Source organism: Mycteria americana, chromosome Z (genome assembly GCF_035582795.1).
Source record: "Mycteria americana isolate JAX WOST 10 ecotype Jacksonville Zoo and Gardens chromosome Z, USCA_MyAme_1.0, whole genome shotgun sequence".
Lineage (NCBI taxonomy): Eukaryota > Metazoa > Chordata > Aves > Ciconiiformes > Ciconiidae > Mycteria > Mycteria americana.
The window spans coordinates 66,258,907-66,280,912 of record NC_134396.1 but is presented as its reverse complement, the minus strand read 5'-3'; the positions used below and the strand labels follow the sequence as shown (position 1 = coordinate 66,280,912).

Below are 22,006 nucleotides of genomic sequence, written 5' to 3'. Positions count from 1 at the left end.
ATAGCAAGTCACACGGGTCTCCAGCCTGAAAGTCCTTAACAGAAACGGAGGAACTAAGTAACATATGACCTCCTATCAATGCCAGTCTATGATTCACCACCTCAGCATAATTTTTAATTTAACAAGAAGGAAAAAAGTTTCTGCTTTATTTCAAAGGATAAAAGATAATGACTCTATCAGATACAGAACATAAATTCTATGAAAAAAATCAGCAGCAATTCAAGTAAAAAATTGTGCATGAATTTTATTAGAATACTTTGTTTCCTGAGCAAGATTTACCACACAACATGCAGATGCATTTAGTAACTTACTTCACTATACATTCTGCACTTGTGACAGTGCACTTGTGACAGCTGTGCAACAAAAGTAGCAATTGAGAAAGTTTCCAGCTTTTAGTAATTTCAAAAAGTGACAGCATCTTCAGCAAACAGAGCTTTATTAGTTACTAGTGTCAATGTTAGGTTTCCAGTGCCCATCAAGCTGAAATGATTAATTTCAGCCACACATGTAAAAGCTCTTTAGACTTCAACACAACTTCTACATTAGAAGTTTCAGCAGTGTTTATTACATCTTTTTCACAATCTTAGACATGAGAGTAAAAACTTAGCACAATCAGGCTGTTTTCTAATGGATCAACGGATTAAAGACACGGAAGGAAATAATAATGGTAGGAAGACAAACAGAATCTCAGCACAAGTAATGAATGTCAGCATAACTCTGACAAGTTCTTTTGATGAAGCGCTGAGCTCGCTGCGAGTCCTACATACATGTACAGCAAAAAAATGGCTCCACAAAATGTACTGACTTATTCAACCAGGTAACACTGATGATGTTCATTCACAAAAATGGTGTGTAGCTGGGGCTCAATTCCACATCTTTCAGAAACTCTAAATACTTAATTGTGAATCTTAGTCTTTCAGGAAATGTAAGGGAATTCTGGACATCTAAATAAAGGACAGTATTCCTTTTAAAATCTGAGTATTGGACATTTCAGGAAAAGTTGTGAATCTAACTTCTGTTAACTTTTATGCCTTGCTGCATGAAAGAGGCACTAAAAAGCCATCCCGAAAACAGAAACCTGTTCACCAAAGAGTACTACAAACAATTAAGCAATAAAGCAACAGTGGCTTCTCCAATCACAAGTGCAGCTGTTTCACAATGAATATTGAGTTATGAGGTTATGCTAAAACATGACACAAATATATTCCTGGGTTTATCCAAAAAGAGAAGAAATACAACAACATGTAGTACAGATGTACCAGTAGTTTCAGTGTAACACACACCAACCATGTGTCAAACCTCAAAAAAACGGGTCTGGATTAACCTGACACCACACCGCCCTACATGCTACTGAGAAAGAAAGGTTGAGGCATACATACAGAAAACGTGGTTTTATTTTCAAGCAAAGCAAAGTTGGAGATGTGCTAAGATGAACTAAGAAGACTGGCAAGCTTATTGAGTAGAATTCACTTAGTAAAATGCTAATCACATTAGTTCATAGCTGGGCTCATCTCTGAATTAAGGATTACTAAATACATTAATGGCAATGTAAAAAAAATTACTGTTTTATCTTTTAGTTTGGCTATCATCTTGGTGTCCTTTGGGAAGGTTCAATACTTTAATCTGAAACTTATTTTAACTGGAAATGGAAGAACCAGCAGCAGTTTACAGACAGAAAGACTGACAACTGCTGCTGAATGACTGTCCTGGTTTCAGTTGAGATAAGAGTTAATTTTCTTTATAGTGGCTGGTATGGGGCTATGTTTTGGATTTGTGCTGAAGACACTGTTGATAATACAGAGATGTTTTAGTTGTTGCTGCACTGGTCAAGGACTTTTCCGCTTCCCGTGCTCTGCCAGGTGCAGAAGAAGCTGGGAGGGGACACAGCCAGGATAGTTGATCCAAACTGACCAAAGAGCTATTCCATACCACATGACGTCATGCTCAGTATATAAAGCTGGGGAAGAAGAAGGAAGGGGGGACGTTTGGAGTGATGGCGTTTGTCTTCCCAAGTAACCATTACGCGTGATGGAGCCCTGCTTTCCTGGAGATGGCTGAACACCTGCCTGCCCATGGCAAGTAGTGAATTAATTCCTTGCTTTGCTTTGCTTGCGTGCGCGGCTTTTGCTTTACCTATTAAACTGCCTTTATCTCAACCCTCAAGTTTTCTTACTTTTGCTCTTCCGATTCTCTCCCCCATCCCACCGAGGGGGAGTGAGCGAGCGGCTGCGTGGTGCTTAGTTGCCGGCTGGGGCTAAACCACGACAATGACACAGGTTTTCTGTTTTGTGTTTTGAAAGAGCTCAATTATGCTGGGTCACTGAACACTTCACTGCAGGATGGCCCAACAAGCTGTGACAGAGTATCCTGGTTGGCACTTACATGCACAAAGCTGCTTAAATAATGACGCAGTTCCCATGTGCAGAGTGCTGCTATTTAAGCTGCTAATAGTCAACAGTTTGCACACAAGAATAGCACTTTGTAGTATATTAAAAATCCCAAACACCTTTAAATGCTCTAAATGAAGGAGCCAGTAGTGTTAAAAAGGGAGATGAGGGAAGACATAGTTCAGATTTCTACCACATACACAAGAACAAATACTCTTACAAACTCTTTGAAACTCTTGGAAGGCGCCTTCCACAACCTCCATGATTAGATTGGACGTCTGTATTGTTTTCTGTGGAAACACTAAAAATACTGACAGAGCAGAAAAGGGAAAAACTGACACACACTGAAGGAAGTCTCTGGGGAAAGAAAATGAAACATGTTCAAATTTACCTACTAAGCCCATATGGCAAAGGAACCTCTGGTAACATTTACTTTTACTGTTAAAAAAAGCACACAGAAGAGATGATTCATTAAAATCATGCTTGTCTAGCTAAGCTGATACTCCCTCTAATGAAACCCCCTCCTGCTTCGGGCAGACTGTAGTGTTACTGTGCTCCTAATGCTCCATCCTCAATCCAGTCAATGATTGTCACAAGCATGGTGGTCACATTGACAGATTTCTTTTCGTGCCATGCAAGACTGCAATATTACACGTTAGCAGTGGAGAACTTTAAAACGTCATGAGCATATCACGTTCTTGTACGCTAGTGTAGAACGGCCTCCCAAAGATAAAGGAGTGTAGACCTGGTTTAATCTTCTCAGCCAAAGCCATTATTATGTTAAGATCGCCCTCTGCTGTTAAGTCAAGATCTATCTTTAAGCTACGAAGAGACTTAAAAGGTTTTTTTCCTTTTTGCCTGCAAGAAAATAAAAAAGGGTGTTGTAAAAAAGAACAGAAGAAGTTTCTCAAAGCCTGCTTTCTATTATCTGTTCACTTACGTGTCATCCTCTATGTATTTTATTAAAGTTAAGGCTTTTCTGTGAAGGACTAGCAGAAATTGTGCAAGGAAAGTACTCCTTAGAGACAAGCCAGGCTTCAGATGAAAGATCTGTTAAAAATTATACCAGAAAATTAGGTAGACATGGAAACTGAGGAATCATTTTAAGAATGTGGAATATAAAGAAACATTGCATACACATGTAACATATCCTTAATTATAGCAAAGCACGTACATTAACAGCAGATTTGTAGATATGCTCAACACGCATTCTTAGTTTTCTAGCTGCTCAGATGCAATCAATTAAGCTGTTTTACAATTCTGTTTGGATAAAATATTATTTTCCTTTTTAAAATGATCTGAAATTAAGCCCAGTCAGGTAGCTTTCTCAATACTGGAATTGTAGACATTGTTGCACAGCAACAGAAAATGTGAATTGTTTTTCAGAAGGAGTTTCAGTGTTATACTAACATTACAAATTACACAAGTATTTTTCTCTCTAGTTATGCAGAGAAGACATAGCACTAGTATGAAAAAAAGCTACCAAGCCAACAAATTATCTATTCATGTTAAATTATCTGTTACTAGGGCTCAAAATACTGAACTTTAGCTCTTGTTCTTTCTGAAAAAGCAAAGATTACCTGATCCAGGAAGGCTTTTACTAATGTATCTCGATGCAGGATATCTTGAAAGACATTTCTATAGAAAAGAAAGCAAACAAACATGTGAGGTAGTGCCATGAAGGGACACTAACTGTCCAGCAGTTGTACACAGCAATAGCATTACTGTTTACAATCTGGCAGAAATTAGAAGTGAATTCAAAATTTTAGTGAATTATAAACCTGCTACTTTAAAAGCTAATACAGAATTTGAACACAAAACTTTCAGATGAAATGAGCTAAACCCAGGAAAGCCATTGGGCCCTGTCAAATACACTTAGCTTTGTTATACCCCTATTTAAAACAGGCAACAAAATTAACATCATGTAGTCGTATCACTGAAAATTAATTTCATTAACATTTAATGCAACAAAACTACTGACGGAACTTGTAAATTCCTCCAAAATGAATGCAACTACCAGAGCTGAAGGAGCTTCTTAAAAGCATAAAACCCTCATGTACTTTATTACAAAGCACACTTTGTACTACTTTACTCTCTTGTCCCAAATCAAGTAACTTTGAGAGAAGTGAGAGAGGAGTACATACAAATCAGGTGTGAAACTCTCATCTGTGTGGATAATATGATCTTGAGACATTTCTTCATCTGAATTAGCTCTCCAAAATGCTGTCAGCTCGGATCTCATATATCGTCGTTGGTTATAGATGTGTTCATGACAAGGGGGCATCTGCTTCACTGTATTGACATCTACATCTATATGTGTAGTAGGATATGGGGCATACATTACTTGACGGAAGGGCAACACAAAGCTTCCTGTTGCATCCTGTTTTAGTGGAAAAAAAAAATTATTCTTCTAGTTACTTTTTTAAAAAAAAACAAAGCTGTATTGAAACAAAACAATATTAAAGCATCATGCCTAAATTTTAAATCCCATTTGTTTGACATGTTTTGCTTGAGAGAACTGGTGGCTGTAGTCCAGTAAAAAGTCCTTCTTACCGGATGATTCCCTTAATATAACAGTAAAAACAGATACTGAGGTAACCTGTGTATTACAGTATTGCATCATCTGGTTCGTGAGCCTGTTAACATTACAGTATTATATTTATCTGGTAAGTTAAGCCTGCTCACTAGAGCAAGAAGCATTATTTTTCTATTCATCTTCACCCATTGCTACAGCCCTTTTAAAATACTTGAAAGCTGTAGGACTGATGGACTGTTCTTTTTTGGTTTTGGTACAACACAAAAACTTAATGCCTTTTGCGATTCTAGCCCCAAGTAAGCAGAAGAGTATTATTACTGTATCTCAAGGTATAGGAACAATTCTGTATAACACTCAAGAAATACATGTGTCAGAGAAAAGACTGACTTGGAATTTTAGCATGCAAATAGTTACAAAGAAAGCTATAGTGCCAGAAAGGAATCAAGGGAAGATGACATATTTCTTTGAACATGGATGTGTGTATGCGTGTGCATATCGTATTGAAGATTGTTCTTAAACGACATAAGGATAGGACTTTCCTAAGCATACTTACTTTGAGTAAGCCTTGAACAAAAAGTCCTGACTCATATTTGAAAGAAGACTCATTTCTACAGAGTCTGGAACACTTCCGCTCTGATGGCGTAAGAAACAGACACAATGTTCTCACAATCTGCATTAAAAAGAACAGTTTTGAAAAACAGGAAAATGTAACAAATGAACTGATCTTCAAATGCAATTTCTGACTAGAATGTATTAGGCATCTCAAATGATGAACAAAAAAGTTCATCATGCTTACTAGAAAAGCCAAACCTTTATCAACGTCACAGAATAGCAACGTGCTTAAATTATTAGGCTGTAAGCCATATTATTCCAACTTCTTGTCAAATGAAGAAAAAATCCAACACTTTTTGGCAAAGTTTGTCTTTTAGCCAACTATGTAGAACAAATCACTTTTCCCTTCTGCTACCTCTTCTATTACATAAACTCAAGTTACTTCCTAGCCTTTTAAGCCTCTTATTTTATTCATTCCATACTGAAACAGCAGCTATTGTCTCCAATCAGGCACAGTCAATTGCCTAAATAAGTATCCATGCTTTATTGCCTCAGTAATTTCCTCAAACTCTCCATTAAAAGCAACAAAGGTACTTCATTATCTGTTTTCAAACTCCTGTGCTGCAACAGCTACAAGTAATCATCTCCATATACTAAGATGTATTCCATTCTACTAATCTTTCCGTCTTAACTTGTGGTGTCCTATGTGTGTCTGTAAGGTGTTTGAGAAGGCTCTATCCTTGCACAATGTGTTTATGCAGTACCTAAAACAATGACAACCTAGTTTCTGACTAGGCTTTTTGCCATTTCAGCAAGATGCAATAGGTGCTTTTTTACTTAAGGAAAGCTGAAGTATGCCATGAAGAAAGCAATAACTTCAGAACAGTTGCACCATGACACAAAGAGCACACTGCTGATAAGAATCTCTGTAGAATTTATGAAATTTACCCTGGATATATCTTGAGACTCCCATTCTTCTAGACTGTGTTCTTCCTATAGTGTCTAGCTTATGAATACATTATTTTACATAGTCATAACCATTTAGACCTTAAAGCCTTTTAATTATTTTATGAACTATAAACTTTAAGCTATTCATAACCACTTAAGCCTTTAACATTTCCTCTATTATGCTAACTTAATCATGTGCAAATCTTACATCCCTGAAACAATACATATTAACTGTGGTTAGCTGATTTCAGCTAGGAACTGAGAATTTTCTTTTCTCTGGCTCCCCTGTTGCTTGTGATTATTTTTAATTTGCATATAATAAATCAGCATTTACCGTTCATTTGATCAGAGGTGCTTTACCATCACTGCCAATACACACAAAACAATGCATTCCCCCCACCCCCAATTTTTATAAAGCATCATGAACTGCTTATTTCAAAACACGGGTTTACTAAAGGTGCCTTGAATTTTTTAAAAATAAGATTATTCTATTTCACTGCAGCAAGGAGCCCTACATACTATAAAATACATAATATATAATATGTATAGTCTACAATTAATACATTATATATTTCATCAGGCCCACTGTTCTTAATTTTTATTTCACATTGAAGCAATACACACAGGTACGTACATATATGTATGAAAAAGGGCATCAACTTCGAGAATTAAAATGAGTTTTTCCTCAAAGGAAGGTTTCAGTCTTACAAAATAAACCAGAGCTCAATAATTAGTACATCACAATTAAAAACATAATTAGACAGAAAAGCCCAATATACAAAAACATTCCCTATCAGAAAATGAAGTTATCTGAATATACTGCTTCTCCACATGTACCACTATAGGACCTTTGTCATGGTCTGAGGACATGGAACTATTGTTATTGCATGGCCCAGAGGCCCCAGTGTAAACTGAAAACTTGTAATGCTACGTAACTACACAGAACCTTAACCTCACAGCAGTATTGGTATACTCATTAAGTGCAGTGGCACCTAATACCTGAAGGCTCTAGGATTGCACACTTTTATGAAACCCTTCTTTTCATTCCCAGTTGCAGGGATATTCTGAATCAAAGAGTTTTATTAAAGGACTCAGCTGTGAATGTAGAGAGGCACTTGATTTAGTGAAATACATTTTCTCAGAAAGAAAACAACATTTTCTTCATGATTTGTCTCTGAATATCCTAACTGAAAATTAACTTCAGTGTTTTTATTAGAAGGGATGGAGTAACACCCTAATTAAAAGCAAGTCAAAGGGAAATCTCTCTGAATAAAACGCTGATACATTGCACTATGCTAAAAAGAAATATTCTTTAAGAAATATTTCAATGGACAGTAAACACAAGTGTATCTCTTCCAGGAATTGCTTTCAATTTATCTGAAACTAGCATTTTGGTATAATCAAAAAGCTGTATGTGAAAAAAGTACTTGATTAATTCTGAATAAGGAAAACATCCTCATTTGATTTTTCCTTCACATACTGGCTAAGCTTAAAATAAGCATCAAAAACTCTCCATTTACACCAAAATTTTAGAGGAAAAGCAGTGCAGGTGACAGTTTCATATTTGTTCAAATTAAGTATTTCATAACAAGCTTACAAAAATAACAGCATGGGAAAAAAAAGTCTACCACAAAAATGTAATTATTTTCTTGTTCTGAAATGACAGCTTCCAAGAGTGACCTTTTTTCCACCCAAATAGACCATAATGATGTATATACTCTTCCCCGTTAAGAGGTACAGCTAATGCTGCTTATTGTTTCTAAACCTGAAAGCTCCTAAACATCGTCCCTACCGATGTGCACACAGCAAGTGTGACACACTGAGTGTTTTCTTGTACACAAGTACACAGTACTCTGTTTACTTTGCCTCTTTCTGGTTGTTCTGGAAAGCTGAGTCAAACCTAATTGAAGATCTACCAGTTAAACCATACACTTACTTACCAATTAAGTTTTAAACAGGCTGAAGTCAACACAAACACAGCTACGAAGAAAAAAATGCTGGAATTGCTGGAATGGTTTAATGTCCTAGTAAGCTTGCCTGTTTCAACACGTGTATGTGACTACAGACTCAACAGCTTTGAGGTTCCATGAAACACAAGCAGTTCATGATGCAGAAGTACATTTATTCCCAGTGTAAGAGAAGTTATGCAGATACTTCTTAAGAGTACACAGACAGTACCCGTTGACATAGCTGGACTGGGCAAGCCCGTTCAGACCTCTTCAATATGTACATTTTAGCTAATAAACCTAATTTTAAAAGCTCAGACTCATTCACTACTCATTTATATACAGCATCAATTAAATTAAATACAATGGTTTTCTTATAGTTGCCAGAATACAACTGATAAGGCAATTTTCAGACAGAATTATCAACTGCTAGACCAATCAGCTGAAGTAAGATAATCAGAAAACAGTATTTCTTCCTTCTTCAACCTCAAATATGTTTATAGATAAACCTTGTTCCAAATAACACACTAACAGTCCTAATAATGAGCATTTAAGTTTGGTTTATTAGGAAGTGCATTACCTTATTAACTTTTTCTGCGCTGCTTCCTACAACTACAGAACAACCACAGGTCTGCAGGTGTGAACTAATTGCACTGCAAATACAAACAAACACAGATTAATACATTTAATGCGACTTTTCAAATAAAACAATTATCATCTTCACAAGAAGAATGAAGTGCTCCTACTATAAATATAGGCCAATACCTGTAGGTCCACACCCATAGGACCTCATGCAGCTGCGTGGTTACTGCTGAAATCCAGAAGTTTAACAGTATCTACATTTTCATTTTGATGAATAAAAACACTGTCACTCAGAACCTCCAAACACCAGTTACAGAGCAAGCAAAAGCTGTCTACTGCTACCATCTAACTGTATTACAGAATCTGTATAAAACAATTCACCTAAAGTAACAGAAGACATATTAACAATGAGGGATTTGAAAACATCTTGAAAGAAGATCTATTCCATAGTTGTCCTCATTTTCTGAAACTGTGGATCAGAAGCCAGTTTTGGGAGACTTGGCAGGTAAATTGTTCTACTCTTGGTAACTACATGGGCAAGAAAACATCACAAGCTTAAGTCCCTCAGAATACACACAGGCATGCTGGAAGTTGAGTGATCTTGTCTTACGAGTTGCCAGCAGCACAGATCTGATTTAGTTTATCTTAAGTTTGGAGGCTGCAGTAAATATACCTGGGACTAACCTTGACAACTCTTAACTTGTCCTTCAGAAACTTCTGTTGAGGTTTCTTATCCTCATCCTCCCTTTCCCCCTGCACTTTCTCAAACCAACACCTGGCCCACGGCTTCAAAAAGCTGATACCCTAGAAAGTCTAGATACTATTAAAAATTTTTCTCCAATATCTGTGAATATACAAAAGTGCATTTACGCTATCTTACTGAAGGATGCATTTTATGTCATTAACCGATTCTAATAAATACCTCTAATCAATAAGGACTATAATAGCTACACGCAGACTCTGAGATCCTACAGGTGGACTTTATGGTGGACCTACTACTATTTATCTTATCAAGTATATTCTAAGAGTTAAATTTAAGGCCATCTGAATACTTACAAATTCTTCCTTTGGGGCAGAAATAGATGTTTGGTTTTATTTAGAAGATACTAAGAAAGCATGACTGCTTATTTCAGAGGTTGGTACTGTTGATATGGCAGTTTATTTAGTTTAATCCAATTTTTATTCGATGACATGTATAAATCCATACAACACTATATTTAAGACTTGAAATCTGAACCTAAATGAACTGATAAGCTTTACAGATAAGCTAAAAAGCAGACATTTGGACCCTTCACATGAATGGCCAAGTTATTCTTTTCTTTTCAGGACAAAATTTCCAGGGAGAAGAAATAGCAACAAGAGATAACTGACACCCTGCAGTCTACTACCTGCCCAATAAATCTCCATCTGGTATGAGAATAGCTCATCATTGTAGGAGCAATGGCTCTAGTTGTCTACAATAATCCATTCCATGATATTCACTTCATTATTTCCCAAATTCTCTATGGAATGAAATACTAAATTATTGTAAAGAATTAGTTAATTTAACACATGAATTTCTGTAGTACTGAAACCATATGTGATGCTGTATAAATAGATGGCACTAAGTACTACATAAATGAATGCAGTTACACCGGAGGTGTTCTGAAAGGTAATAGAACATCAATTAAAAATCTATGAAATATGCTTTCCCACAGGAAGAGACCAACTTGCTCTCAAATGCAACTACTTCCACTTATACATTAAAGACAGGAGGGAAAAGAGAAATACACAATTTAATAATAAGCATTCTATATGCCATACCATTAACGACTCTTATTCATAGTTTATGCAGTAAACACAACCCAGGTTTTCTGGTATTTCATAAAAATGTAAGACTTTGACATATCCTCATAAAATTAAACAAAAGTATCAAAGAAAAACTGTGTTTGATAGGAGTCCTATTATCAAGCAAATGACTGTGTGACAACACAGTCTACAGAGATGCAGGTATTAGCCCAGAGCCATTCTTCTAAAAAGACAGCAACTTCTACAGCATTTTATAGACAAAAATCTCAAAAGGCAAATACATGTCATCCTCCTCTCTGCTATAAAGAAAACTAATCTAATCCATGTTCACATGCACATACAGATAGAGATATATATACACACACACAAGTTTAAACCATTTACTACAGCATAAATCAAAACTGAAATTCATACTTGAGAAGAAAGCCTTCATGGCAACTATCCCCAATGTCATCATCATTTAGCACTGTGTCACTTATCTGAAATGCAAGTAAATATAAACAAAGGTTAGAGAAGGATCTGCAGCACCTTCCAATTAATTGATTTTTTGTTTTTAATGATAGGTAGGAACTATTTAAGCTAAGTTGTAAGACTGCCCAAAAAAGCACAACCTTAAAAAGACCTTCTGACTTCAGCCAAAGCATTTTGAAAATGAGAAAGTCACTCGATTATCCAACGTTCTTCACCAGTCACAAGTCAGATTCCTCCCAGTGTTTTCTTCTATAACCTTGTCCAGAATACTTTGAGTTAGTGCATGTGAGATCACTTCTACTTCTTCCATGAGAACACTAAACCACGCTGAAACAGGTATCAACATTAAAACCATTTACCTCCCCATTCATTTTGTTTTGCATCAAATAGCCTTTCCACTCCACTCTTAAAACCGGTATCATCCTACACAGTCAATTTTGGTAAGTGCTTACCATAAAAACCACTGCTAGTATACTGTTGTATTTACCAAACTAAAACAGTTACGTTAAACCATTCCCTACACCACTTAGGAGAACTTGATGTGAAACAACTGAAGCGTACAAGAATTTATGACAACCGTGGGGTTTTGTCTGCCAAAGAAAGTATGAAACCAGAGTGCCAAAGCCACTTTTTTATTCAGAATGCAAAGAACACAAGGACTTACATCTATTTCTTCTGGAACACTGTGTGACTTCATAGATGAAAGGAGTTCCATTACAGGAATGACTTCTCCTGTCAGCATTGGAATGATGCTCTGGCCCTGCACAATAAATAAAATGCTTGAAGTAAAAGCACATTGTGCAGTATTAGAAGTTACTACTAACACGAACTTGCAATATTACATGCAAAACACCTTTAACTTCCTATTGTTTGGAAGTGTGGTATGAGCGGAAATTGATCCATAGATTTCTTGGGCTTTGCTCATCAATAATTATGAACTGGAAACATACATTTTGCTTCTCAACATCATGTCTAAAATATATTTCCAGGGTCCTATGCTAATTTTCACAATCAGTTTGATTGGCCTAGACAAGACGTATTTGGAGTGAGCTAATTTGATCACACTGTATTACGTACAATTCCAGTTAAGCATTTTAGATCCAAGTTTGATGTTTTAACAATGACAGGACACCAAAACCAGGCATATTAGTTATTAACATACAAAATTACTTATCTGATTTATCTATCACAAGAAACTGAAGCCACAACTTCATATTTACAGTTTCAGAAACCAAATTCTTTTCACAGTCTTATTTATTAGGTCTCCAACCACATTCCAACGTGACAGACTCCGAACATCTCTGTAACTCGAAAAGGTAACGACCTAGTGAAAAACCATCCTTGAGAGGAGGCGAGCATGAATCTATGGAAGCTACTACCTTTACAGAGCTTCAAGTTCAAGTAAATAACTTTCCTTTTCTGAAAGGTAATATTCTTCATAGATTTCCACTTTACCCATAAAGTGATGAAATTTATTTTCCTTCAACTTTTTCACAGCTTCCATCATCCTATCTTCAGAAACTTTGCCTCCTGTGCATGGCAGGTCATGAACCAGTCCAAAGTATCTTCCTGGATCCCAAAAATAAGAAGCAGCACCAACTTCTACAGTCACCAGATGCAGTCAAATAGTTTTGTGATGGTGTGCCATACACATCAACCAGACGGCCCTTACCTGATCCTCCATTCTCTCCGTGCCTTCCAAGACAATCTTCTGGAAATGTTCTTGCCTCTCCTGAGCAAGAGAAGCAGTTAAACATAAACGCTCTGGTATTTGTTTATATATGTATGCACACAACAGTCAAATGGTACAGTTTCTTCCCTGTGGAGTCACGCTTCTTAGATTAAAATTTCGATGTTCAAGTCTTTTTTCTTTTACAGAGTTGGCATTAGCGGGAAGTGATGTCATTTTAAATAGATCAATGCTCCCTGCTCTGCCCCCCACCAAACTTCTCACATGCTTAGGCAGGAGTAGCAGGAAAGGGAGGGTGTGGTGACAATGACAAAATATTAAGTTTCTTCATTACAGATCAAGAAAATGCCAAATGATCAGATTATGGTGCAGAATTCCACTTTATGTATGGATTTTTATTTTCAAATGGATAAGGTACAGACTGATGGTTCCTGATGCAGCCAGAGAAAAATGAGATCTCCAGAATGAGAAAAAGTATTTGTTTGGGGAGGGTAGGAAAAACAGGACTTCCCCCCCCCCCCCCATCTTGAGACATTGACAAGTGTTTGAAACATTGTTCTATAACCAAGTACAGGAGAGATGAAACCTTAAAGTACACAAAACACAATGTACAGGACACTGGACAAAGTTCTCAAAACAGACTCAGCAGCAGCTGAGTAGCAAACTGCATTCAAAATGCAACTTACAATGGAATCATGTTGTTATTCACAAAGAGAACTCGGCATTAATCACTGGAACAATCAATACAATACACAAAAAATGGAAGATGCTGTGAGAACTAATGATGTATTTGGTAGATGCTGACAGGTTATTGCATTTTTATTGGTTACTCATTAGTTTTCTGTGACTGAACTACTCAAAGTTGATCAACTTCAAGTGGGAAAAGAGTTTACATAACTTTTTTTGAGCAGATGAATAGGGAACAAGCTGCAGCAACCTGCCCTAAAACAGCAATAAAACTTGTCTAACCATCTAAAAGAAGCATCTGTGAAAAACAATACTGGAACAAGGCACATTCCTTTGGGGCACCTCCATCTTGAGTTCAGTGTCAGTGAAGTAAGACATCCTTGACAATGAAGATCCTTTGCTTTAAAAGAAGTCAGTCTTCCTGAAGATAAGGCTGAACAAATGGTGTAAGCCACTTCTTTTTAGAAATATAACTGCTCAAAATTATTAGACAAGCATCTGGAACATAAAATTGAAGTAGATAAAAGGGGTTTCTAATCCCATATAGATGACTTGCTTGGAGTGGCTTGTCTTTCTCTGCCAGCCTGAACACTGTTCCATGTTTCCCCTAGTCCTTGAGTTCAGAAGGTTTCTTCTCTTCTAAAGTCTAGCTGTAACTGTTGTCCAGCTTTACACAGAACTCATGAGAGCTGATAACCACAACCATTAGAAATACCAGAACAGATACATAGTTCCTTTCAGATACTACTTCAACAGTTTTTGTTAGCTGCTGAACTGCCTCAAAACACAAACTACAAAATGAGCCTGTTTTAATTCAATATTATCATTCTACAACTTATGCCTAAATTTTAATCTAGTTTTTCAAAGCAGTTTTCTCTCTTCTAAGTAAGGCTGCAGAACTGCAGATATATGCAGGGATCTTTGGTCTTCCTCAAAAAAACAAAAAAAGAAAAAAGACAGACAATAAATGTCTATTTCAGAATGTATCACTCTCTCAGCTAACCCAGTTGACCTATCTGCTTCAAGAACGTCTGAAAAAGAATGAAGATCTTAATGACTAGTTTCTGGGGAAACTCGTATAAAACATTTTTTTGTCATTCTCAACGCCACTTGAAGGCTATTTCTACTGTGGAAACATACTGATATGGATCAATGTCCAAAAAGAGAGAAGAATTACTGTAGTTAAGAATGAGGGGCAATTCTTATTTGACCACTCACATTAGAAGTCAGGACAGAGGACACTGACTGACAGAGAAGCAATGTAATCAAGAACATGAGATAGCATTCACTTACGTCAAAAGCACTAACATCCAGCAGGCTTTCAGAAGACTAGATTAGGAATGAAATACTTGTGTTTCTACTATATTGAAAATGAACTTTATGTCCTATCCTTCCTCTGAAAAATAAACCCCAGAAGTATCAAGACCCAGTGTGACAAAAAACACTGGCAGCCATCATCAGGCAATACAGCAAAAATCAATGGCATTTGTCCATGTAGCAAAAAGGAAACATCACCACAAAAATTAACATCAGCTTATTATTTCTGGAATCTTAATTAGGTCAGATAAGAGCACTCAAAAAGGAAGTTTAAAGTATGTTGACTAGAGGTCTCAAAACAGAAGAGGAACAAAAACTTTATCAGACAAACATGCATCGCCATACACATTACAGCTGACATGCAATCTACTGCTCTAAGACAACTTGTAGTCCATGAAGACGACAGAGATTTTAATTTTTATTAGAATGTTATTTATTTTAAACAAAAATACATAACAATTTTCAGTTAATGAGGAAATAACCATAATGTACCCAAAGGTAAGAGTTGCAATTCTTCAGAAAAATTTAGCATGTTTTCCTTTTTGAATTTCAAAAGTAGAAATATTTGGACTAAAGTCTATGTATCTTTGTGGTTCTCCCATTAGTTTTACACAATTTAACACCTGCCAAACTGTTCACTGATACTCTTTTTTGAAAAATAAAACTGTAACAACAATGACAACATTAATTGCATCAGTTCCCTTTTCTGGACCTCAACAGTGAAAACAACAATTTGAAACACAGTAAACTTATGATTCTCCCTAGTGTAAATACACTATTAACACAGTTAAAAGCAACAATCGTTATCAAATTCAGAGAGATGAAAAACTGTGCAGGATACCTATTTCACCTAGATAGCCTGGTACAAGTTATATAATATTACCAGGATAAATCACGTGGCTAAAACCCCCAGCCTTGAATTTGCTGACATATTGATAACTTTTAACCTTCAAAATTGTATACTTGTAGAGAGGTCAGCCTCCTCTGAGTTTTTGTGGCTGAATTGCTACATAACAGGTGTCACAGAATCTTAATTCTTGCTTTTTCTCAAGACAACTTGGACAACTGTTTTTAGTAATGAACAATAAACCTACCTTATGCATCCATATTCTTCCTTTCCTTATAATATGTGTTAATCTATCCACGCACACTCTGTGAAGCGGCAGGTAGAAGCCAAGTTCACTTTGTGGAAGTATAATTGATAGTCCATATGTGCTTCTGTCTCCATTCCAGTTTCCATCAAAGATTAATGACACAATGATTACCCTTTTTTCTGCCAAGACGAAGAACTTCACATCTATTGCACCGCTTTCTGCATTCCGAAGTATTTCTCCATTCAGGGTGTGGTTAGCGAGAAAAGTTATTTCACCATCACTGAGAAGTACCTGTTCTGTCTTTGGGGCCCAGATATGCCGCACTCGGGGGCCAAGAATATTGTCCCAGTAGGCAAAAGTGGCAGCTAATAAAGGTGACTCGCCATGCAAAGAGATCTCTGTTTTAGCAACTGCAGGAGACGGTGGTGGACAAAGAGCTGACATGCCTGCTTCCTCTCTTGTGTATAACTGAAATGCTTACATTACCTAAAAAGAAGTTTTCACAGAACAAAACAAAATAAGAGCAGCACTCATTATTATCTTATCTTCTTTTGTTTCCAAATAAGACTTCAAGAGACAACCTAACTTCTACACCTAAGATTTCATTGTAGACTTCATTCAAGAAGGAAGTGTATATGCATACCTTCCACATAATGAAGTGGTATGCTTTACAAATGTTGGTCAGTCAGACCTCAAATACCCTTTACTCACTATACAAGTATGATGAGCCTGCATGTCATGGTTTAGCCCCAGCCAGCAACTAAGCACCACGCAGCCACTCGCTCACTCCCCCCGGTGGGATGGGGGAGAGAATCAGAAGAGCAAAAGTGAGAAAACTCGTGGGTTGAGATAAGAACAGTTTAATAATTGGGACAAAATAATAGTAATAATAATAATGAATTATAATGAGAAGGAAAACAACAAGAGAGAGAGAGGAACAAAACCCAAAGGAGGAAAAAAAAAGTGATACAACCACTCACCACCCGCCAACCGACGCCCAGCCAGTCCCCGAGCAGCGACCACTCCCCCCCCGGCCAACTCCCCCAGTTTCTATACTGGGCATGACATCATATGGTATGGAATAGCCCTTTGGTCAGTTTGGATCAACTATCCTGGCTGTGCCCTCTCCCATTTTCTTGTGCACCTGGCAGAGCATAGGAAGCTGAAAAAGTCCTTTACTAGTGTAAACACCGCTTAGCAACAGCCAAAGCATCAGCGTGTTACCAATATTATTCTCATACTAAAATCCAAAACACAGCACTATACCAGCTCCTAGGAAGAAAATTAACTCTATCCCGGCCAAAACCAAGACACTGCACAACATTCAACTTGTGTAAGAAAACTGACATAGGATAAATACATCCTTTACATCATAGTGACATGTTGCTATACAAGACAAATGCTCAGCACTTTATAGAATGTCTTGATGGAAAATTCTTCATATTGCGTAGACACAAATCCTTAAAACATTTTCCTGAGCAGTTTCCAACAACTCTTCAGCTTCCCCATTTTGATGGGGCTGCAGAAGATAACAGGAAGTTTCACCTTCCCTAAAAGTTATGCTAAAGTCGCAGGAACACATGAAATAAAAAAGTTTTACGAACAAATTCAACCCAGGATGGAAAACTATGAAAGCTAAAATGCATTTACCTTGATGAAACCTCACATGACCAGACCTCAGCTTTCCTTTCCCCTCTGCCTGCAGCACTCCACATGACAGCAGAGGGACCCCCCCAGTATCAGAGGAGCAGTAACACCCATCTCACTGACGCAGTTGTAACTCGCCAGACCCCTGGCACCGTTTCGTTTCATGTATCTGAACTTTTTTTTCCTTGTTTGTGTCCCTGATATGATCGCCCAGGTGCTTTTCCTTACAGCAGGAGGGTAACGCGCCTTACACTCCGGCTACTTCTCGGGCCCTACTGAGCAACACTAGGCCGCCCCCTGCCAGCCGGTGACCAGCCCTGATGGCAGCGGGGAAACCGAGGCCGTTTGAGCCTCTGAATGTGACTTCACAGTTTTCAGGGAACAGGAAAGAGAGCTTCGGTCACCCCTGCCTCCTTACGCTCACGGGCTGACGAGAGACTTCCTCTCACCACAGCCTTTCCAGAAAAGCCAGCCGCCGCCAACCAAGGCGGCTGCGGCACACGACGACCGCCCGGAGGCTCAACCGCCGCGCTCCCAGCCTGGATCAGGCCCGTTTCACACCCTCCAGGTCTGGTCTGAACTTCGGAAAGGACCCACCTCCCGGGAAGGCGGTTGGGACGCGAGCTACGAGGAGGCCCAGCTCCTTCCCTCCGCCAACAGGAGGGGACGACGACGGCCCGGGACAGAAAGCGCGACCGCCCCGCCGCACCAGCCCCACGCCAGCCTCACCTGCGCACCGCCGCCGCCGCCGCCGCCACCGCCCCCCCGCGCATGCGCCCGCCCCCTTCCCGCCTGCCCACACAGCGGCCGGCGTCAGCAGCGCTGTCACGCAGGCGCGGCACTGCCTCTCGCCGGCGGGAGGCGAGAGCAGGCGGTGCCGGTGGCCAGCCCTGCCCGGGGAAGTCGGCGGGCGGGGAGCCGAGCTGCCCGAGCGCCGCCATGGCCGCGGCCGCGGGGTAGGGCTGTGTTGGCTGATGGGAGCGGCAGCAGGGAGGCGGTGCTACCGCACCGGCGGCGGAGGAAAAATGGCGGCCGGCGGCGGGGCCTGCGCAGAAGCGCCTCGGTGCTGTGGAGGCTGCCTCCGGCGCGGCGGCGGGGAGAGCGGTGCTGGTGTGCGCTGGGGGGAGTAGCGCGCGTGAGCCGGGTCACTCTGTGGGAGTGAACAACCCCAAACCAGGCCCAGGGCTGGCAGGAAAACCGAGTGCAGCCTGTGAAGGAAGCCAGAAGAAGCCCCAGCTGCAGGTAGCTGGGGGAACTGCGTTCTGCCAGGTACCTCATTTTATGGAGGGGCTTTTAAGCTTAAGAGAGGAAGTTAATGTCAAAATTAGTTTAGTACCCAAACATACTGTATGCAACACAGTGACGATCCTCTTGTTTGAGTTTCATTTAGTTTTACAGGTGTACAGTAGGTATCTTTACATCCTATTGCTTCTGCAATCCAGTCTGGATGAAAATCACCATAGTCACTTACATGAAAGAGGCATTTATTTACAACCTATAAAGGAAAAAGACCCCTCTGATGTACCAACACAGCTCTAGTCCTGCAGGTTCCCTCACCTCTGCTGTACCCTGAGGAGTTACATCTTAAGTAGTTTGAACAGACCCATACGGGAAGTCCTAACAGGACAGCAGACCTGAAGTGTGATTTTTTTTTGAGTCGTACCCTCCCAATTTAACCACAAAAATCACCTCCTCAAAATGCCTTTAATGTTAGGCAACTGAATAGCTTCACATCGAAAAATGTAGTCTTCAGCCAGCTAAAATTTGCCTTTTAGGTTACTTTTATTAATGATTTTAAAAACAAACACTGAACATAAAATGACTTATGCCTGTGTATTGGATTGTAGTTTTAGCTTTTGAGAAGCAGAGCTCCAATAAAAGTAAATGACCATACAAAAGTTATGCAACAGTTATACAAGAGCTTGGAGGAACAGTGGGATTATGCTCTAGTTTTAAAGTTGCTGATATTTAATTTGCTGCATTCGAAGATTAGGCATTAAATTCAGTGGAATTTCACTGCTTATCTCTTGTCTAAATGTAAATCCATGCAGTTTATAAAAAAACAGTTTTTGTGCATTTAGTTTACATTTGAACAGTGAAGATGAATGTAAACTGCTTCTCATGTAGTTTCTCTCACTAAGCTCAATGGTAAGAGAAGTGCATTGATACTAGATAAGTAATCGTGTAAGAAAAATGGGCTTCAGGGAGGGGAAGGTAGGGTTTATCTTTATTTTGTCACTGAATTGTCGTGTAGCCTTGCATAAGACACTTGGTATTGCTGCATCAATTTTCCCATTAGGAACAGCTTTGAGAATTCTACGTTTAAAAGCAAATCACCGTGTTATATGCAAAGAAATATTAGCATGAATTACAAATCCTTTCTTTTTTCTTGAAGTAATAGATGAATCTTTGTAATAGCTACATTGGTATTATTGGTAGAGTGAAATTTCTGCAATTGTTGTAGCAATATTGATCGTTGTCTTTATTTTTTTTTCTTCAGTTTTTCATACTTACTTCAGGCAGAGGAGAGAGTAATAATCCCATTGCATATGATCTTAAAGAGACTAATGATATTTCTGCAGGTGCCTTTTGTGGACACATCAGAGAAGTAGTGACAGGCTGCAGTGTTAGCAGATTTTTTTTCCCCTGACAGCGAATACATCTGGCTATGAAGCCTAATGCTGCACATCTGTGAAGAAATTAATTAGAGAGTGTGGAACACAGAGAAGATGAAAATGAGCTCAGGCTCTGGGTTCAGGCAAAAACACATTTAAATTTTATTTACTTATGTTTTTAGTATGGCATCCTGAATCATCATCATGACTGATGTCATGCTTTAAAATAAGGGAGTACATAGGCAAAAAGGGAAAGGGATGAAACAAAATGCAGTGGAATTCAGCTGCTCAGGCTGGTGGAGAAAGGCCATGGAAAAGGAAGATATTACCTAGCTACCCTGCTGCACTGAAACCATGCATGCACTCAGGTGAATGCAAGTTTGCACCACTGCAAAAACTGATCTTGAAGAAAGCTAATTTCACACTGATAAAATTACTGTCTTCCAGCCAGATCGGATTGCTGCAAAATTAATACACAAGGTAAAAGAGAGCAAATGGAAAAGATTTGTTGATATTGCAACAACCAGGACGGCTTGGTGGTGGTGCAGAAATGAGTACTGAGATTACGCTTTATGCGTATATAAGCAACATAAAGCCAGATTTAGCTCTAGAAAAAAACAAAGCTTGCACTCCCCTATCCCCAGCTATTCATTCCTACAACGGGGGGAAGGTGGGACTTTTTGCAGTATCTCTGGTTGATGTTTTAAGGCTGTAGTTTCACATCCGTGTTAAAACCAGTGAAGTATGCTTGCACTGTCACTGTCATGTTTATGGAGTCTCTTGTTACTAGTTTTAACTTGTTCTTAGAAACACTGGCTTTACTAAGTGCTAGGGCCCATGCAAATTTGAGCTTGACCTGTGAATATAGCTGAACTTCACACAACTTTTAGTATTGATTCTACCTGCATCCCACCAGTTGTTTGTACCTGAGTGGTCCTATTCCAGGCTGCTGCCATTATAATTTTAATACTTTACAGATCACTAAATGGCAGTAACCCATCAGTTACTGTGACAGAAAGCAGCTTGCAATTCTAGAGCCATTCAGTGGAAGTTAACAATTTTCAAATGGAAGTTAAGGATCCAGAATTTTGGAGCGCTGTGGTATTTTATCCTTAAGACTTTTCTTTTTTTTCCATGATCCTTTTATATATGGAAAGGGTGATTTGATCTTTTAAAGAAGAGTATTACATCTCTTCAAGCCCACATGACTATGGTAAAATTACAATAAAAGATCTACATAAAGGGATGGTGGGAGGCAGAATATACATCACTAAAGAGCTTTCAGACAATAGCTGCTTTGGAACTCGGGGAACACTGGGCTTCCTCTGTCTGGACAGATGCCTCTAAGTTTTACACAACAGCAGTTCAGCTTTTTACAGGTTGGATAGACAGACTGTGGATTTAGGCAGTAAAGATAATTAACTCTTGCTTGGCTGCTGAAGTCACACTGTCAGTTCCTCTTAAGCTGCCACAAATTTAAAAAATGGAAAACCAAATTCAGTGTCTTTAAAGATGCCTAGCAATGATTAGCAATACTTATAATAAAAAATTCCAAAGGTGATACTGTTTTATTTATGATGGAGCAGTGGTCATGTGAGTTCTGAGTTTTTTCTTGATTCCAGAGTTGTTTTCCCAAAACAGCAAGGCGGGATCTGCTACGATAAGCACCAGAGTAGCTTTGACTTGGCAAAATTGTAGGAATGTGGAGTCCACACCACATTGCTGCAGCATCAATTAGAAATAAAT

General features: G+C 38.7%; 1 protein-coding gene across 6 annotated transcripts; it reads right to left on the bottom strand.

Moving 5' to 3' along the window:
- Positions 1 to 226: 226 nt before the first annotated feature.
- On the bottom strand, positions 227 to 18,359 carry C9orf72 (C9orf72-SMCR8 complex subunit). 6 transcript variants are annotated; one of them, XM_075526847.1, is made up of 12 exons: positions 18,243 to 18,359; positions 15,999 to 16,484; positions 12,883 to 12,942; positions 11,875 to 11,970; positions 11,154 to 11,218; positions 8,950 to 9,022; positions 5,477 to 5,593; positions 4,532 to 4,767; positions 3,968 to 4,025; positions 3,328 to 3,437; positions 2,264 to 3,245; positions 227 to 1,693 (listed from the first exon to the last, which is right to left on the bottom strand). In XM_075526847.1, exons 2-11 carry the CDS (start codon positions 16,440 to 16,442, stop codon positions 3,059 to 3,061), a joined length of 1,446 nt encoding a protein of 481 aa, XP_075382962.1. In that variant the 5' UTR covers positions 16,443 to 16,484; positions 18,243 to 18,359; the 3' UTR covers positions 227 to 1,693; positions 2,264 to 3,058. The 6 variants fall into 6 exon arrangements, with proteins under 6 accessions (XP_075382962.1, XP_075382961.1, XP_075382965.1 ...); XM_075526846.1 differs by lacking the exon at positions 18,243 to 18,359 and adding an exon at positions 17,649 to 17,804; XM_075526850.1 differs by lacking the exon at positions 18,243 to 18,359 and adding an exon at positions 17,649 to 17,804 and having other exon boundaries at positions 16,170 to 16,484.
- Positions 18,360 to 22,006: the final 3,647 nt, after the last annotated feature.

Bases quoted from the DNA above. Each gene is read 5' to 3' on its own strand.
- C9orf72 (XM_075526847.1), bottom strand. From the start codon at position 16,442: ATGTCAGCTCTTTGTCCACCACCGTCTCCTGCAGTTGCTAAAACAGAG. The intron at 12,943-15,998 runs GTAGGTTTATTG...TCTCTTGCTCAG, and splicing joins GAAGAATATGGATGCATAAG to GAGAGGCAAGAACATTTCCA. The intron at 4,026-4,531 runs GTATGTACTCCT...TCTTTTCTATAG, and splicing joins GAGAGTTTCACACCTGATTT to AAATGTCTTTCAAGATATCC.